Source organism: Lissotriton vulgaris, chromosome 3_1 (assembly GCF_964263255.1).
Source record: "Lissotriton vulgaris chromosome 3_1, aLisVul1.2, whole genome shotgun sequence".
Classification (NCBI taxonomy): Eukaryota; Metazoa; Chordata; class Amphibia; order Caudata; family Salamandridae; genus Lissotriton; species Lissotriton vulgaris.
The window spans coordinates 404,765,819-404,783,370 of NC_141689.1; the positions used below are offsets into that span (position 1 = coordinate 404,765,819).

The 17,552-nt window shown below is 46.3% G+C and overlaps 1 protein-coding gene across 1 annotated transcript in view; it reads left to right on the top strand.

The window, feature by feature from the left end:
• Positions 1-17,552, top strand: part of ITGA1 (integrin subunit alpha 1) — an 813,868-nt gene that overhangs the window by 750,990 nt on the left and 45,326 nt on the right. Inside the window, exon 27 of the mRNA XM_086960618.1 lies at positions 15,034-15,141. Coding sequence (XP_086816744.1) covers positions 15,034-15,141 — 108 coding nt within the window. The remainder of the gene's footprint in view (positions 1-15,033; positions 15,142-17,552) is intronic.

Sequence of the window (17,552 nt, forward strand, 5' to 3'; positions counted from 1 at the left end):
TGGTAGCTGGACGCTACAACTGGCGACGAAGGTGGGATGAGCAAAACCCCACAAGCCACAGCACCTCGTGGAATCATCCTGTCCCTGCAGCGTCGAGAAACGAGCTCCGCTGCTGAAGGAAGCGCCAAGAAGAAGAAACCGCCGTTGCACGGAGCTGCCCCAGAGAGGAGCTGGCAGCCGGTGGCCCTGTCCCCTCGGAGGCTTTGGGGAAGAAGAGAGGGAGCCGCAGTACGAGCGTTGGAGCGCTCGAGAAGTCAGAGGAGTTCGCGCCAAAACGCGACATTGCTGCAGCATCGGCAGATAGAACAGAGGTCACATAGAACAGAGGTCGGGAGCCCACCCCGACTCTGCACAGTGCTGAAGAAGCGGAAAAGAGTGCCCCGGGCGAAGAGCATCGCTCCAGAAGATTTGGCGGTAAGCGCTAGGTCGGGAGCCCACCCCGACTCTGCACAGTGCTGAAGAAGCGGAAAAGAGTGCCCCCAGGCGAAGAGCATTCGCCCCAGAAGATTTGGCGGTAAGCGCTGTCGAGCGCGATAGAGCTGGAGCTCGAGTGACCCCAGCGCTGGGAACCTCACGCCTGATGCGTGTGTCTTCGACACGCTGTCGACGCGTGGAAGCGGCCCCCTAGCGCAGCGAAGCGGGAACTTGCTCCAACCTCACCTGTGGCTCAGCGTGGGGACCGGGAGAAGTGCTGATGTCCCTGGGACCGGCGGCCGGTGAGTCCCGATTGAGTGCTGGGTCTGAATGAGCCACGTGAGTGAACAAAGTGAAAGTCTCGTGCAAGCCGGGATTTCAGGGGCGGCGGCCATCTTAGAGTCAGGCAGCTGGAAGGACATCCCTGTGAAATCTAGCGGCGGCCATCTTTAAGTCAGGCGAACAGTGGGAATAAGCATTGGCAAAGACCAAACAGTCATTGGCAAAGGCAACAGACATCTAAACAAGCATTGGTACATGCAACTAAACAAACATTGATACATGCAAATCAGCGAGCAGTGGTGCCTGCGAAGACCAGTACAAGCAGTGGTACATGCAAATAAACAAGCATTGGTACATGCAAAGACAAGTGAATCAACAAGCGTTGGTACACGCAAGTAAACAAACATTGATACATGCAAATCAGTGAGCATTGGTGCCTGCGAAGACCAGTAAGACCAGTATAAGCAGTGGTACATGCAAATAAACAAGCATTGGTACATGCAAAGACAAGTGAATCGACGAGCATTGGTACACGCAAGTAAACAAACATTGATACCTGCAAATCAACGAGCATTGGTGCATGCAAAGACAAGTAAAACAACAAGCATTGGTACACGCAAATAAGCAAACATTGATACATGCAAATAAGTAAATAAGTGAGCAGTGACGCATGCCACTAGACAAACGCTAATACGTGCAAATCAACAAGCACTGATCCACGCAAGGAGACACAAGCATTGAGACACGCAGATCCACAAGCATTGGACAACTCGCAGCAAAGAAAGAAAACAAGTGTTGCTGAAAACCAAACGAGCACTGGCGAACATAACAGAATCAAGCATTAGCAAAGACCAAGCGAGCATTGGCGAAGGCCAAACAAGCATTGCTAACGTCCCAGCACATGACCAGACCGCAGCTTTCGACTAAGCACCGATCAACTACGAAGACGAGAAGACAAATGAACAGCCCGTGCTCTGTGAACATGATCCGTCAAAAGCCTCCTCTTATGGCGGGAGAAGAAATCTCACGACAGTTCAATCCCCGCTTTGACGCACCACCCCCAGGGATGCAGACGGATACCTGGAGTTTGTGTCTCAAGCGGAACCAATGGCTGGCCACATTGAGTGATTTCCTGGATGCCAATGGGGAGCAAAAAGAGAGGAAATGCCTAATGCTGCTCCTCCATTTGGTAGGTCCAGAGGGTCGATGCCCAATTGAAACATTTTCCGACGAAGACACAGACATCTATAAAAGACTCCAAGAGAAGCTACGTGCCCGTCTCTCCGCACAAACGGAAGTAGATCGAGAGCGCATCGCGTTCAACACAGCTCGGCAGGAACCCGGTGAACCACTCCCAACCTTCATCACTCGGTTAACAAACCTGGTGCAAGGCTGCCACTTCAACACCTTTACGAACGAGGACGCAGTTCGACTCCGGATAATTGAAGGCTGCGCAAACCCCGACACGAAGCTCAAGATCTTGCGAGGAAAGTGGTCACTGGAAGAAATCATCAGGAAGGCCGAAATTGGAATGCACGTCAAAGTAAGAGACAAATCAAAGGACCCGAATCTGACGGCAAATCACCAAGACGCCTGGACGGATAAAACTCGAAAATCAGACAAAACAAAAAATAGAGTGAGGGGTGGCAGATCAATGACAAGACAATGGGAGGGACACAGTGACAAAGAGTACTCTGAGTCAATCAGTCAAAAGTCTACCTCAAGGAGTTCTTCACCTTCAAGGCGTCATTCAAAGTCTGCCCAACGGGAGAGACACAGTGACAAGGAATACTCCGAGTCAATCAGTCAAAGGACAACCTCAAGAAGTTCGTCACCCTCAAGATGTCATTCAAAGTCCGACAAGGAGGGAACGTCCAGTGAGACAGAGCACACCCCTGGACAAGATAGCGCCTTGCACAACAAGAGAGCAAAAAGGACGAACTATAGAAGAAGAGCCCAAAATAGTCAAAGCTGGAAGTCGGCGCAGGGACACTTTTCATCAAGTGGGGAAGATGAGTCTGAAGGAACATCATCCAGCAGGAGAACACATCACACCCACATCGAGGGTGTCCGAGCACCAAGTAAGTGGGAAGAGGAAATAGGCCGCATGAGACGAACTGACCCTCCCCAACAACAAACAGGAAAAGACCAACATATCAATGACACCGGAGACGACGAAGAAACTGAGAAGACGTCGTTGACATGTGAGCAAGGCAGAGATGGAAAGTTGTCGATCAACCTCTCAAATGAAACAGTGCCAAAGACAAGTCGACGAAGGCGCCCGGAGAATCACTTCAAAGACAACCCTGAGTCACCGAACAACGTGTCACGGCCCACTCATTTCAGACATCCACTACCCGATACACCCTCCAAGGGACACTTCAAAAGGAGTATGGCCAGCAACTCCTCCGATTCAGAGAGCGCGTCTGTCCGATCCTGGAAATCGACGAGAGACTTCTCTGACCCAGAGTGCTCATCTGTCCAATCCCGTGAGTCGACCGAGTCATGGCCCCGACAACAGTCATGGCGTCAACCACCCAAACGCACCATGGAAACAAAGGACACCCTCCACGTCAAGAGCAACACGTCACACACTCAGGACTCTGAATACTCAGTCATGCCACAAGACAACCTGTCGCGTCAGTCACAAGTATATCTGGACACAAGTCAGACACCATCACCCCTGAAGGGCTCCGCTAGGCTGACTCAAAGGATTTACAAAAAGAAAACAGAGACACTGGACCTCGATCACCAGGCGGGAAGGGACCAGCTATTCACTCCGCAAGGAAAACTGGACGTGTCAGTGGAGAGAGATCATCCGATAAGAGAGGAAAATGCCTATGCACAGATAGCTCACGAGTCCGCCAGACAACCCGAGGCTGTGAATGAGTTATCGAATCAAACCAAGATAGTCTTGTCAGATAGCACCGCACTGTCTGGTGTAGAGGTAAGTAAACATATAAATAAATAAAAACGAAGGGGCATATTATCAAGGGGGTTTATCTCCGCTTTTTTGGCTTTAAAAGCCAAGAAAGCGGAGATAAAATTATCTCCCTATTACCAAGCTGTCGCTAACACCAGTTAGTGACAGCTAATAGGAGATAGCGACCATCTTGGGCCCCGCTTTGCATGTCAGTGATATTTATCACTAATGACATGCAAAGTGGGCGTGCCAAGATGTTAGCGACTGGAAACAGTCCCTAACATCACTATCTCCTATTACCAACTTTTGGAGATATTTGCGCTAAGCGCGAATATCTCCAAAAGCTAACACCTGCCCTGAGCAGTTCTTAGCCATGTTATCCAATGGGAGGTGGATAACATGCCTAAGAGCATTTGCTCGATAATGCATGAATATCGCTGACTTTTCAGCGATATTCATGCATTGCGGCTGTTTTTTATCGCATTTGCGATAAACCTTGCTAATAGGAAGGTTTATCTGCGATAAAAATCGCCGATGTGCGGCGATAATTTTTGTCTCTAAACAAGTTAGAGACAAAAATTATCGCTAGTTGTTGGTAATATGCCCCTTATTTCGTTGCACGCGTTGCATCGCATTTGATGGTGCTGTCTGTCTATTTTTTAAGAGTAGATCAGGAGAGTGTTTAAAATAATGCTTTACCAGTTAAAAAAATAATAAACCCAGCAAGCCTATTCAATTATTACAGGATACCATGATCTAAAAAGTAAAAAAATGAAAGAGCGGGATGTTAGTAGGTTGCGCAGACACAGGATTTAAGGCAGCACCTTTGTAGGCAAGGGGTGGTGGCAGCCAGAGTGGCTTCCGAAAAATTATCTTGAGCCCTGGAACTATTTTGTTTACGAATAAAGCACTGACTTGTAGTGTAGTTCCTAGTTTCCCACTAGGCCCTGCGCATTGGAATAACATAAACAGTAGTATCGACGTGGAACTGCAGATATTCCAGGCCTCCACTGACTATGCTAAACTTAATTGGGTTGTGTTACCAACTAGCTCAGAGGTCACTGGAAACTTTCTTCTCTGCATAGGAAGTGATCAGCTTCCTTGGCACAGACAAGAAGGGATTCAGCTTTCCAACAACCGTGCAACATGACAACTTTGCTCCTCAGATCAAGAGTCAATCTCTAGGGTCGTGTGAAACAATAGACACGTATTTCACTCAGTCAGTCTAGTGCAGTTTACTTTCACGATATGTAGAGAATAGAGAGACGGGCGTTTGTCAATAAAGGGTTAACATTTATTGAACAGTCTTTCTTCTCGTACAAGAGAAATGTATTGCCACAATTGCAAGAATTGTTATTATAAAAAGTACGTACAGTAAGATAAGTATTGCGAAATAGAACTGTAAAAGCATTGATATGGTTTCTTAGCCATACAATGGTTTAAAAGTAATAAAACATATATACAGTCATATATACATTAGGCTAACATACTCAACTGGTGCTTCTAACTAAGCCTACCCCAGTGTGCCTGACCTAAGCCTAACACGTGGAAGGGGAGTAAGTAAGTAGCTTTAAGTTAAGTTGGTTTTGCCAAGGTTTGTTTCAAGAATTCTCGTCTAAGGGTTTAGTCAACACCATACCTCTGAATAGAATGATGGAGGATTGGTATCTCCTTCAGGGGTCACTCTCGATATCCCAGTCACCCGCGAGGATAGACCGGAAACGCCGGAGCTGGATTTCTCTGCAGGAGAAAGGCAGCGGGTCTCTTCAGCGCGTCGAGGAAGGAGGGGGGACAGCGTCCGCGGGCAGCTGGAATCTGCTGGATGTCTTTGCAGGCGGACGGCTGTTCAGCTCCTAAACGTACTGTACCATCGTTCGCGCTTTAGCAGCGATAATGGTATCAGTAGCTTCACCACCAAGGGGACAGCAGGCTGCAGCGACAGAGTGCTAGATTTACCAACACGGGGTCTTGCAGGCAGCTGGCATCAGCAACAGTAGCTCGTACAACAGCAATTGCTTAAGGCAACGTTGGTAATATTTATACCTGACAGGTGCCGGGTTTGACGCAAGTTTGCTGGACATAAGACGTCAATTAAAGATGTCACTAGGAAGTGATAGTTATCAGTTGCTCATTAGAGTTCCATTACTAATCAAAACACAGCAAGCAGGGATTTCCAGGTTTGCTGAGTTTTTATCTTGTTGAAGAACTCGGAGTGTTAATCTAGGAATATCAGATAGTGACTTCTGCTATGTCATTGCACTAATTGGTCGCAAAGGAAGTGGCAGAGAGTTATGCTGGAATGTGGCTCTGTTCGTGTGAGGCCAGAGATGACTTTTCAGAAAATCGCACTTTAACGGTTATGCCAATATAGGGAATAAATGGATTTATAGCCGAATAGGGGCATAAGGTCACAGTATCGATCAGGAACCTAGATAAACAGGCAACAGATTTTGGTCCCTGCCCTCTAAAGAGATAGGAATCATAAGGCCACAAATATTGGCACATTCTGAATTTGTCACCAAAGCAAGCATACAGCTGTCCATGCAATAGCAGTCTGCTCCACTAAATATTCCCATCATTCACAAACAGTGTGGGCTATGAATTATTGACAGCTTACACTTTGTGAATGGTTCTCGCCTGAGTAGGTAATAGTTATTCGGTGTTTTGCGGCTGCAAAACTAGCAGCAAACTTTTGAGCATAAAACTACAATGCACGTGGAAAGAGGAATACCCCTCTTGTTCCCTTTGCAATGCTTCATGAAGTGCAATATGTTTATTGTGATTTGTAATGGCAATTATGAATCACAGTGCAAATTTGTGACTTGAGAATCGTGATGTTACACTGGAAAAATCAGCTGTTCTTTTTCATAAATGGAAAGCATTTTGTGCACCAAGCAGCTGTTGTTTGGCCAACACCTCCCTATAAACATAAATGTCACAACTTCCCCTTTGCACACTGATATATAACTATTAGGTTATATGAATACGGTTGAACCTGACATCCTTGGTGTGGTTTTGCCCCATCTTTTTGCCATCTACCCTCCTGTTTTAGCTGACTTTGTTTTTGCTGGCTTTAGGACTCTGAACTGTATCACTGTTAAGCAGTGCTAAAGTGCTTGCACTCTCTTCTTTTAATTTGGTAACATTGGCTTACATTTAATTTACTTGTAAGTCCCTAGTAAAGTGGGGCTATATGTACCCAGGGCCTGTAAATTAAATGCTACAAGTGGCCTGCAGCACACTTTGCTCCACCCAATGAGTAGTATTTGTAAAACATGTCCCAGGCTTGCCATTGCAGCCTGTGTGTGCAGTTTTAAAGTGCCTTAACTACCTGGCAAAATAAACCTCTTTCCAGGTCTAACACTTCCTTTTTAAAACATCTGAGTCACCCTATAGTAGGCCCTAAAAAGACGATTGTACAAAAAGGAAGAAATCCAGTTAAGAGCCCTACCCTGGATGCCTATTGACCGAAGACGGTCCAGCAGGACAGGGTGAGAGACGGTGTCGAATGCTGCGGAAAGATCCGACAACACCAACACCGCCCATGAGCCCCTGTCCAGTGTCCATCTCTATCAGGGCCGACTCGGTGCTGTAACCGGATCGAAATCCGTGTTGGGAGTCATGGAATAGTCTGTGAGTTTCTATAAATCCGGCAAGTTGCTGATGCGCCAGTTTTTCAAGAATCTTGGCCGGGGCAGGAAGTAAGGAAAGGGCCTGTAATTAGCCGGGTTGTCAGGGTCGGCGCTGGCCTTTTTCAAAATGGGAACCAGTCGGGCATGTTTCCAAGATTCCGGGTATACGCCCGCACTGAGGGAATCATTGCAGATGCTATTAAGAATGGGATTAAGGAGTGGTGCAAGAGCTTTATATTGCTTAGCCGGCCAGGGGTCACAAGGAGATCCTGACTTGCACTTAAGGAGCTCTATAAGAGAACGGTCTTCAGAGATCTCCTCAAATTCTGAGAAGACTGGAGCTAGGGCTTGTTGGTCAAGTGCTTTTTCCCCATTTGCGTGGCTATCAATAATGGGGAAAGAATCATATATAGATGCCATTTTCTCCTCAAAGTAATCGGAGAGTCGAGTGCAGAGAGATTGCGACACTGGGGATTGGCGATTAAGGGCCTGAGGGTCAGTTAATGTTTTGACCGTGTTAAAAATCTCCCTAGCGGAGCCTTGCGCCTTATTAATCTTCTCCGCAAGGTAACAACATTTGTGGTTTATAATTTTTTTCCAATAGTCTTTGAGGGCGGCTCTGTATTTAGATTTACTATCCGCGGAGTAAGAATGTCTCCAGCTACGTTCCAAAAGTTTACAGGCAGATTTACATTTATGAAGTTCATCAGAATACCAAGGTGCGGCGGGAGCTGATCGGTAGGTTTTTATAGGCCGAAGAGGGGCAATGGAATCAATAGCCGTAGATACCCAGTTGTTAAAATTGGCCAGGCGTGAATCCAAATCTAAGGCTCCTGGAAGGGCAGAAGCGGGGAGATGGTCTACCACACGGTCCAGAGAGATCTTGCTCCAGTTTCTGCCAACCTCCTTGGCCAGTACCCTTGGTCTGTCCTGTTGGCACAAGAGGATAGAAAAGGGAATGAAATAGTGATCGGACCAGATCACCGGGCTGGGCTCACTGATTGTGATGTCTGTAAGATTGGAACAAATAAGGTCCAGTGTGTGACCCGCCTTGTGAGTAGGAGAGGTGATCAGCTGATTTAGTCCGCAATCAGTCAAGGTTAATATAAAGTTATTGCTTGCTGTATCAGACATGTCCTCCACATGGAGATTAAATTCTCCAAGCAGGGTGAAGTTTGCGTAGAGGGAGCTGGCCTGGAGCACGAAGTCCAAAAGGGAAGATAAATTGGATATGCTGGATTTTGGGGGTCAGTATACCAACAGGCCCGAACACGTAATGTTTGGAGTACGTTTTATAGAGAAGGGCAGAGCTTCGATGGATTCAATTTGATCATAGGGTAAGGATGAGATCGTCCAGTGCGATCTATAAATGATAGCAACTCCTCCTCCCTTGTTGTTACAGGTATAAATAATGGACCTTCAAAGCCAACTCTTCAGTATACTTTTGGACCTGTGGAAGACTTGAAAGGATTTCCGTGCTGCTCTGCAAGAAGGACTGCTACTCTGTTGCCCTGCTGCCTGTCTGCCTGAGTGAGAATTACTGAACCTGCATCTTGAACCCAGGACCACCATAGAGACTTCAAGGATTAGTTGTCTGGCCTCCTGAGCAGAGCCTCAGGGACAAAAAAAGGCTCCAACCACCTTGAATCCAGCACCTGGACTCTGTCTGCTGAGTCCTACTCCCGCGAGCAATGCCAATCCATTCCTGGGCCCTTGGAAGTGGACCTGAAGGTGCGGTCCTAGCCCAGCTGTGGTCCTGTGAGCAGAACCAATGTAGGGTAATGAGTCTCCTCATAGCTGTATCGGAACTGCCTCTGAACAATGCAGGAGCTCGCATCACAGCCAGTAGCTTCCTCAGAGACACTGTTGTGCAACATATCCTCAATTTATGTCTTCACATTGCAAGCCCCTCATCGACTGCAGCCTCAAAGACAATGCAGGGCTCTGTAACCCAGCACCACAGATTCCTCAGATCTGCTGCTGCTCAAAACATCCTTAATGCAGGATGTCGCAACCGGCAGTAGGCCTAACTGGATCCCTGTATGCAGCCAGTGCTTTATCATGGTCGTCCTGAACTTGTGACATTGTCCCAGTCCGACACAACAAGATAACCAAAGTTTTGCGCTTTATGCTTCTAGGCTATATTTTCTTTTAAATCATTAAAATTGCATATCTCTGGTTCTACTGATTGGATTCCTGTCATTTTGGTCTCAAATAATATGTTATCTTTTACTCTATCTTTCTATTTCTAAATTGGTGTGGTATTTTTCTTGTGTTGTGTTTCACCTTATTACTGTTTGGAATGCTGCCTAAATACTTTGCAAATTGCCTCTAAGTTTATGCCTGACTGCTTTTATGCCAAACTACCAGAGGGGGAAGCACCAGTAACCTAATTTTCTACAAATACTCATTATTTTTGTATTGGTCATAAATCCATATCCCCTTCACTTTCTTCACTGCCTGCTGGCTGCTCTCACCGGACTCCTGCACACCCTCCCACTCACCTTGGGACTCAATAGGGGGACTGTTGCTGGTCGGGTACGGCTCCCGCCATTTTGCTGCGCCATCACTGGTGCCTGCTCTAAGGGTGACTACAACACCCAGAGTTCCAGGTGGTGCGCGAGAAGCGCGTCACGGCCCAAGCACCAGGAGGCGCCTAAATAGGACCGCTGACTCCCGCAGCGCGGGACGCTTTGCTTTCTTCACTACCTGCTGGCTGCTTTCATGGGACTCCTGCACATCCTCCCACTCACCTTGGGACTCAGGAGGGGGACTGTTGCTGCTCGGGTGCAGCTCCCGCCATCTTGCCACGCCATCATCGGTGCCTGCTCTAAGGGGAACTATAACACCCAGAGTTCCAGGTGGCGCGCAAGAAGTGCGTCACAGCCCAAGCGCCAGGAGGTGCCTAAATAGGACCGCAGACTACCGAAGCGCGGGACGCGCGCAGGCATGCCCGGGCGCTGCCCGGTCCGTGCCCGTCTTAGCGCTGAAGAGGCTGGGCTGGGCCAACCCTCTGACACAGATACCACAAACTGGGTCCTGATCAACCCACTGTGTGATAAAGTTACTTTGCTGTCCGGTATAGTCGGAATTCTCCCAACTAAGAGTTTGCTCGGATACTGTTCCTTTTCTATTGGTACATGGGGAAAAGAAAATCAATGAATCTTGTGGGTGGGGCTTCTGGTCTGAACGGGGGGGCGGTTAAAAGGAAAAAGGCCAGGAAAGTTACCAAAAGCCCCTGTACCTCCCTGAATCTTGACAGGATTGAGAATCTGGTTGATGAATGTCAGGGTGACCTGCTCCAAGATACTACCTCTTCTTCCGCCCTCACAAGTAATATCCCCATAAGTTGTTCTCAAAATATTAGCCCTACACGTCCACTGACTATACCGCCAATGTTTCGTAAACCCCCAGCCAAACAAGCGGTAATACCGCATGAACCTGGTTGCCCTATAACCATCCCTAACCATATACCGTTAGAGCCTTTGGTAATGTCATGTACAAATTGTTATTCTTTATTGGCGGACACTATAGACCTATCAGAGGAACCTGGTAAAGAGGCAGAAATTACGACTCATGCTGGCAATGTGAGAGAATCCTCCGATGTAGGGAACCTATATGATGCTGATCAATCCATCGCCTCGCTCAGAATAGAACTGGGCGAGTTAAAGCAATTATTGCAAGAAATTCTGAGCCATCTAGTATTCTCAATTCATAGACAGTAGTAATAGTGTCCATAGAGAATCACCACGGGAATTAAAACACATAATCCCCAACACTAAAAACACTAAGTTGCCTACACCAGTGCTTCCCTCTGACCCATGCAAAGCCTACAGACCGCCGAGTAGACCAGAGGATTGGAATCCAAATAAAGCACCTAATCGGCTTATAGCTGACAACTTTTGTCATTCCACTAGTCTCAGATCGGTCCCACATCCAATGCATAATAATCCTGGCCTTAATCTTCCACTTTCATCATTACATAATGCTCCTCCTTCATCTATGAATAGACAACCTAGAGTCTATATGGTGAATGTGCCTAAATCACACTCAAGAGAAGATGAGGGCTCTTTGATCAATAAGGCCACACACTGGATCCGCCATGTAAGGGGGTGTCGGCCCTTGATAAGGGAAGATATAATAAGGGCTCAAAGAAGAGGGTCAGGAGATAATAGCACAGACATTATTGAGGTAACGCTGACTAATCATGCGCTTGCTGAGGGTTTATTAGTACTTGATTTTAGAACTTCACCGCCAGGCTCTTCTGCAATTCAGTTTAGGCGATTTCCTACCATGGGAGTTATCAAAGGGACTGACCGTGTCCATCCCTAACCACGGCGGAGGCCTCTGCCTTGGATCTAAATGATTGACTGTCCCATGGTAGCAACTCCACTAGTAATCATGTTAGCACTCTTGTTGAAGCCCATGATATGAGTACAACACCTTTTTATTCACCAGTCCAACTTGAAGAATACCCCATGATGCTTAACATCAACCATATAGGAGACTTTGTTAGTGCTGGGGATTCCCCCTTCATGTCACGTTCTCTGGTGGCTCATTTCCCCAAAGTACCACTTCGGGGAATCTTAAAATAATCTCATGGAACATAGCAGGTCTACATAACAAGCTATCATTACCAGATTGGAATAACTTTATAGATGGTTATGAACTATGTATTTTTCAAGAAACATGGAGTTTAGTGCCATTGTATAAATCTGGCTACTCCTGTTTCTTTATACCAGCAACTTTGTAGGGCGTGGCCACCTGTCTGGGGGGCTTATGGTCTGGGCTAAGATTGCTCTTAATTGTAGAGTTATTCATCATCCCTGTCCCACTTCGGATCTGATGAGACTAACTTTGAGGGGGCCAACTGGCGATAACACAATTGAATTATTCAATGTTTATGCTAGAGGCACAAGAGGAGGAACAAAATCCCCAATTATTTCTATCTTATCCAATGAACTCATTTCCTGTCCTACTAACTCTTTCGCCATAGTCACCGGAGATTTAAATTGTACATTCGAACCACTGGCCTCTGATGACGTTACAGGAACAGAGGATGAGGGTGCTAGATGGGGAATACCATCATTAACCATACCGCCAGCTAAGAAATGGTCACCGGTGGTTATTCAACTGAATGCCATAGTATTTGAATTTGGGTTAAGGGCTTTCAATGGACTCACGCCTTCAGATGCTTTGGGAGCCAACACCTATAACAGGGTTTCGTGTCCCACTAGAATTGACTATATATTGGTCGACAGGAGACTCTGGAGATATGTGATCGATATGATCATTGTTCCATATACTGATAGCGATCACAATCCTTTATCCCTCTCTATGATGGATCTGTGGCCTAGCAAGGAATGTCGCCCTAATACTGGCCCCAGGATCTTCACAAAAGAAATGTTACCATATAATTGTAAGAGGTTCATTAAATGGCCAAAGACTGTTGTAAACAAACAGAAAATGCTGGTTTTAGGGGAGATTCTAAGCGCACAGACCACTAAGCTTAACTATAGCATGTTTGAACAAGGATGGGTTTTTAGCTGTTGAGTCCATCTATATCGACATTGTTGACCAGATGGGTTCTCTTTTCATACAGACTTTTCCCCCCAATAAGCATCCTATGGTTCGTAAATCACCAGAAACATGGTACAACAAGGTATGCAGACAGAAAAAAGACTTTATTGATATCTTCTATCAAAAGTCATAATACTGCTGAGGTACGTTTGGCCAGATTGGAGTACAGGCGGGCTATGGTAGAGGCAAGGAGGGTATGGGAGGAATCACATTGGACAGACTTAAAGGCTGCCAGTCTGTCTAAGAATGGTGAGCTCTTTTGAGGCCTGGTTAGGAGATCCAATGGATAGGACCCTGATCAGATTTCGAACCATATTACCGACAGGGAGTGGCATGACGATTTTAAAAAACTCTATGCTAGAGATGAGGGTTTTGAGGGAAGAGGGCTCCCATGTTGCCCCCCAACCTTTTTTTCCCCTGCACCCTTTGATCCCATAGTGAAAAGCAAGGTAGAGGCTGCCATAAATAAGATCGTCCCAGCGAAAGCCCCTGGCCAAGATGGCCTACCAGGTGATTTATTTCGAGCAAATCCCGGAAAATGGGGCGCATATTTTGTACTTTTGATTGACACTCTCCTGAAAGGGGCCCCCATCCCCGACTTATGGAAGGGGGCGGAAGTAATTCCCATCTATAAGAGGGGCCCCATGGGGGAATCCTGACAGCTATCGTCCCATCAGCCTTATAAATGCTGGTCAAAAGGATGTTGGCAGGGTCCTACTGGAGAAAAATCTCTCTTGGGCCGGGGAGAACAATATCCTGTCGCAATTCCAGGCAGGGTTTAGGGCATGCACAAGCACGGTTGATCAGGCCTTTAGGCTGGCCCTTTTGCACTTGAAAGTGGTGACCATTGGCAAGGGCAGTCTTTATCTCGCTTATATTGACCTGAAAACTGCCTTTGACCTGGTCCCCCGAGACCGCCTATGGTCGGTCTTAAAGGGGATGGGGTTCCCCCAATCTATTTTAATCCTTTTGGTCTGCATGAATGAGGATAGTTATGCCCGCATTAGGTGGGGCACACAGGAACAGAAAACATATAAAATCCCTGTCAATAGAGGCGTCCGTCAGGGATGCGTTATGGCGCCCACCCTTTTCTTGATTTTTGTGAATGGGGTGGCTTCCTTTTTATTGGAAATAAATGCTGATGCCCCTGCTCTGGCAGGTGATAAAGTGCCTGCCCTACTCTTTGCGGACGACACTTTACTAATATACAAAACCCCTGTCAGACTGCAGAAATTGTTAGACAGGTTCCTTTTTTTTTGCCATTTGAGGGGCTTAGTAATTAATACCTCTAAGACAAAGCTTCTCTATTTTAATCCTAGCAAGTCGGCTGGGTTCACCCTTACACTTGATGGGGTATCCTTAGAGTGCGTCAAAACATTTGATTACCTGGGAATCAGAATCTCTGATAACTTAAGTTGGCGACCACACATTGATAAAATGGCTCTGAATCACAAGCGAGTTGTGGGTGTGATAGGAAGAGAACATCGTGCCTCAAAATCTAGGCCAATTGCTCCTGCCCTTGAGATCTATGCTGCCAGGGCCGTAGGTTCGGCACTATATGGTGCCGAACGTTGGGGCTTTGGCAGTGTTGATGTCATTGTAAAAGCAGAAAACAAGTTTTTTAGAGAATTGGCCTCACTCCCGCAGGGAAGACCTACTAAGCCACTTTTGCATACATGGAGAACATGCCCAGGCCCCCAGTTCCCGTCTGAGCACCAAACCGTGGTGCTCAGACCAATCACACCTCTGCATAGCAGCGTTGTGATTGGTTTAGAGGAGCCAATCACAGCACTGCGTTGCAGGGGAGCCTGGCTGCTTCCTGTTTGGCGGAGAAGAGACGGTACAGGACAGAGCGTGAGGAGGTAAGTGAATTTTTCTTTTTTTTACAATCATATCTCCTTACCCCCTCGCCGCCTCACCCCCCTGACTCACCACCCCAGATCCGTGCTGGCCGCCACTACATATGCAGGGCTGGATCGTATTTCATGGATTCGACAATAATGTTTTCAGTTTTGATATTGGCACAAGATGTGTCATGGCATTGGATTGATTATCATTTTCATTTTCCTTTCTTTCCTTTAGGTGAAAGATTGCCTGCTTCTCTTAGCTTTATCAAATAGTAAATGAGTTTATTTTACTTGACTGTGATACTAAATCTATCTATTTATATCTTATTTTTCTACCCTACAACAATTAAAACAGGGCTGCAGTGTTGACTACAGTTGTGCGTCGTTTTCCTGTTCTGTGGATCCAGCTGACATCACCCAAGTGAACGTGTCATTTAGACTATGGAAGCCAACTTTTATCAGAGTAAGAAGAGGACAATATTGTATATATTACTGAAAAAACATACTGTCTGCAATGTTTCTAAAATGATGGAAGTTAGATAGGCAATTAAGAATGTATTAGATTTTTCATCTCCATTAGTTTATGTCCTGAAAAAAGTGTATTGCTGACATACTATTATCACACAATGAAGTACAAAAATGCTTTAATGACAACATGAAAACTTTCTTTCGAGTGGTGTAAAACCTGCCTCTTCTGGTGAACATCTCCTGGGTGTGTTTTTCCCCATCTTCCTGCAGAGTACTTTGATGGTTTAGTAATTCTATGACTATTGGACGCCACTATGTCACAGAAGCGTCTTTTAATTCCACCCTATCCATTCTCTGGCATTAAAGCCTTTCTGTGTGTTCATGGCGGTCATGTAAGCCTTCTGAGTTTTCCCCGTCTCAACACAGCTGCGGTATGCCTTCTGGGACTCTCACCCTTCCAGAGTTCTAAATGGATGCTTAGATACCCAGAAGAAAAATTTCAAAGTTCCCGGTGACCCTCCCCTGATAATATCTGACATTAGTGGTAAGTAGACAGACTTGAACCCTGTGACGTGAGTTATGCGGTTAACAATCAAATGATGCCATCAAAATGGCTGTACTCGAAACCTTGGTTTTATCAAACACTTGTCCAGAGTGGAAATTTGTGGCAAAGATCCAAATGAGCTCCGTCAGAAGATGACATTTAATGCAGAGTGGAAGGGGAAGTGCATGAAAAGCAAGTCAGATTGCCAGTCAGACCTGTACTTTGCATTTCCAGCGACTCTGGTGAAGTAGAGTATTTGTTACACAGTTTCTTCCTTCCAACACTAGATCTACTACTTACAGTTTGCTTCCTCTATTCACTGACTTAGGCTACAGCCATGTTGGTATGGCTTTGCTCGCCTAATGGAACTGGAGAGCATCTATATGGAAATAAGTAAGTACTGGACTGTTGTGGAGAGGTGGGGCTCAGGTGATGAACTACCATGGCTGCACACACTGCATAGACTCCGTTCCCCCTTCCACATTGTCTATGGTAAAACCATGCCCTTGGAGATGATTGCATGGCGGGAGCTCACAGCACGTTTACTGATTCTCTATCCATCAGCAGCACGTCCCTCCGTTGTAATCACAGTGTAATTTATGCTATAAATGGCTGTTCATTTGTATAGTAAATGCCGCATTACAGTCAGCCAATGTGTTTAGGTTGGCAATGTATTCAGATTTTTGACTGAATGACATGGAGGAAAGTTAACGGATGAGAGGTAGGAATGAATTTCCAGACATTTCAAACCTCTTGTACTTACACAGCGTGGAGTAGTGTGGCTCACTGGTTAGAGGCGGCAGACCCGAGAGCAGAGGACGGCCCGGGACCAGGGTTCGAATCCCGGCGCGGCAGGTTTCTGGACCAGGGTCAGCGGACTCGATAATTCTCTCGCCTCGGTGCCCACTCTGATCAGCGATCACACTCGGCAACTCTGGGCATTAGCTTGCCTCATCTTCACTAACGGCCCCACCAGACCGCCGGGGATGCCTGGTCTCACCCTGAAGATACCCATTAAGGGACCATCTCTCAGGGAAGACAGGAAGGGTTTCACAGCGGTCGAAGCGCCTTGGGACCCTCCGGGTAAGTAGTGCGCTATATAAATGCCTATACACATTTACATTTACATTTACACAGGCCTTGCAATCAAGTGCAACAGGTTAAAATATGGGGCCTGGATGATAAAATAAGTTGAGAACTCTCTCTGCCACAGACTTTACGGAAATCCAGTTCATTCTTTAGAAAAATGGGTAAACATTGTAGAGACAGAGGGATCTGTATCTCTGTAGCTGGCTTTAAGGCAGCAGAATAGGTAATTGTAAGAACTATAAAGAGCAGAAATAGATTAGATATCATGATACAGCACCTTTTGTTAATTTGCTGACTTCTTATGTCAGATGGATGAAAACTAGACTACTGTGTAATAAAGCATGGTTTTGAGATAGTTCACCTTCAGGGTTGCTTTGGAAGTCTTCACCCAAAGCAGCGCAGGACCAGTTATGTACCAGAGCACATAAATATTAGAGAACATTACAGGCTGGTAGTTGATATCTTAAAGGTAACAAACATGAAAGGACTATCAAATCTTCCTACAAGCTTAATTTGGGCTGGTGGTTGCAGGTGGGCCCAGCTGCACTCATCTTTGTGGTGTGGCACCTTTATTTCCTCAACAATCTTTGATACAGAGCAAGAGAAAGAAAAATACAAAAGAGGGGATGAAGGAGGAAGAGGAAGACGGAACAATAAAGGTAGAAGGAGAAAGCAGCGGCTAAAAGCAACCTGTGAGATAGAAAGGCAGAAGGTGTATGGTGAAAGGTTAAAGAGGTATGAGATGAAATGAAGACTACACAGCCTTGGTATTC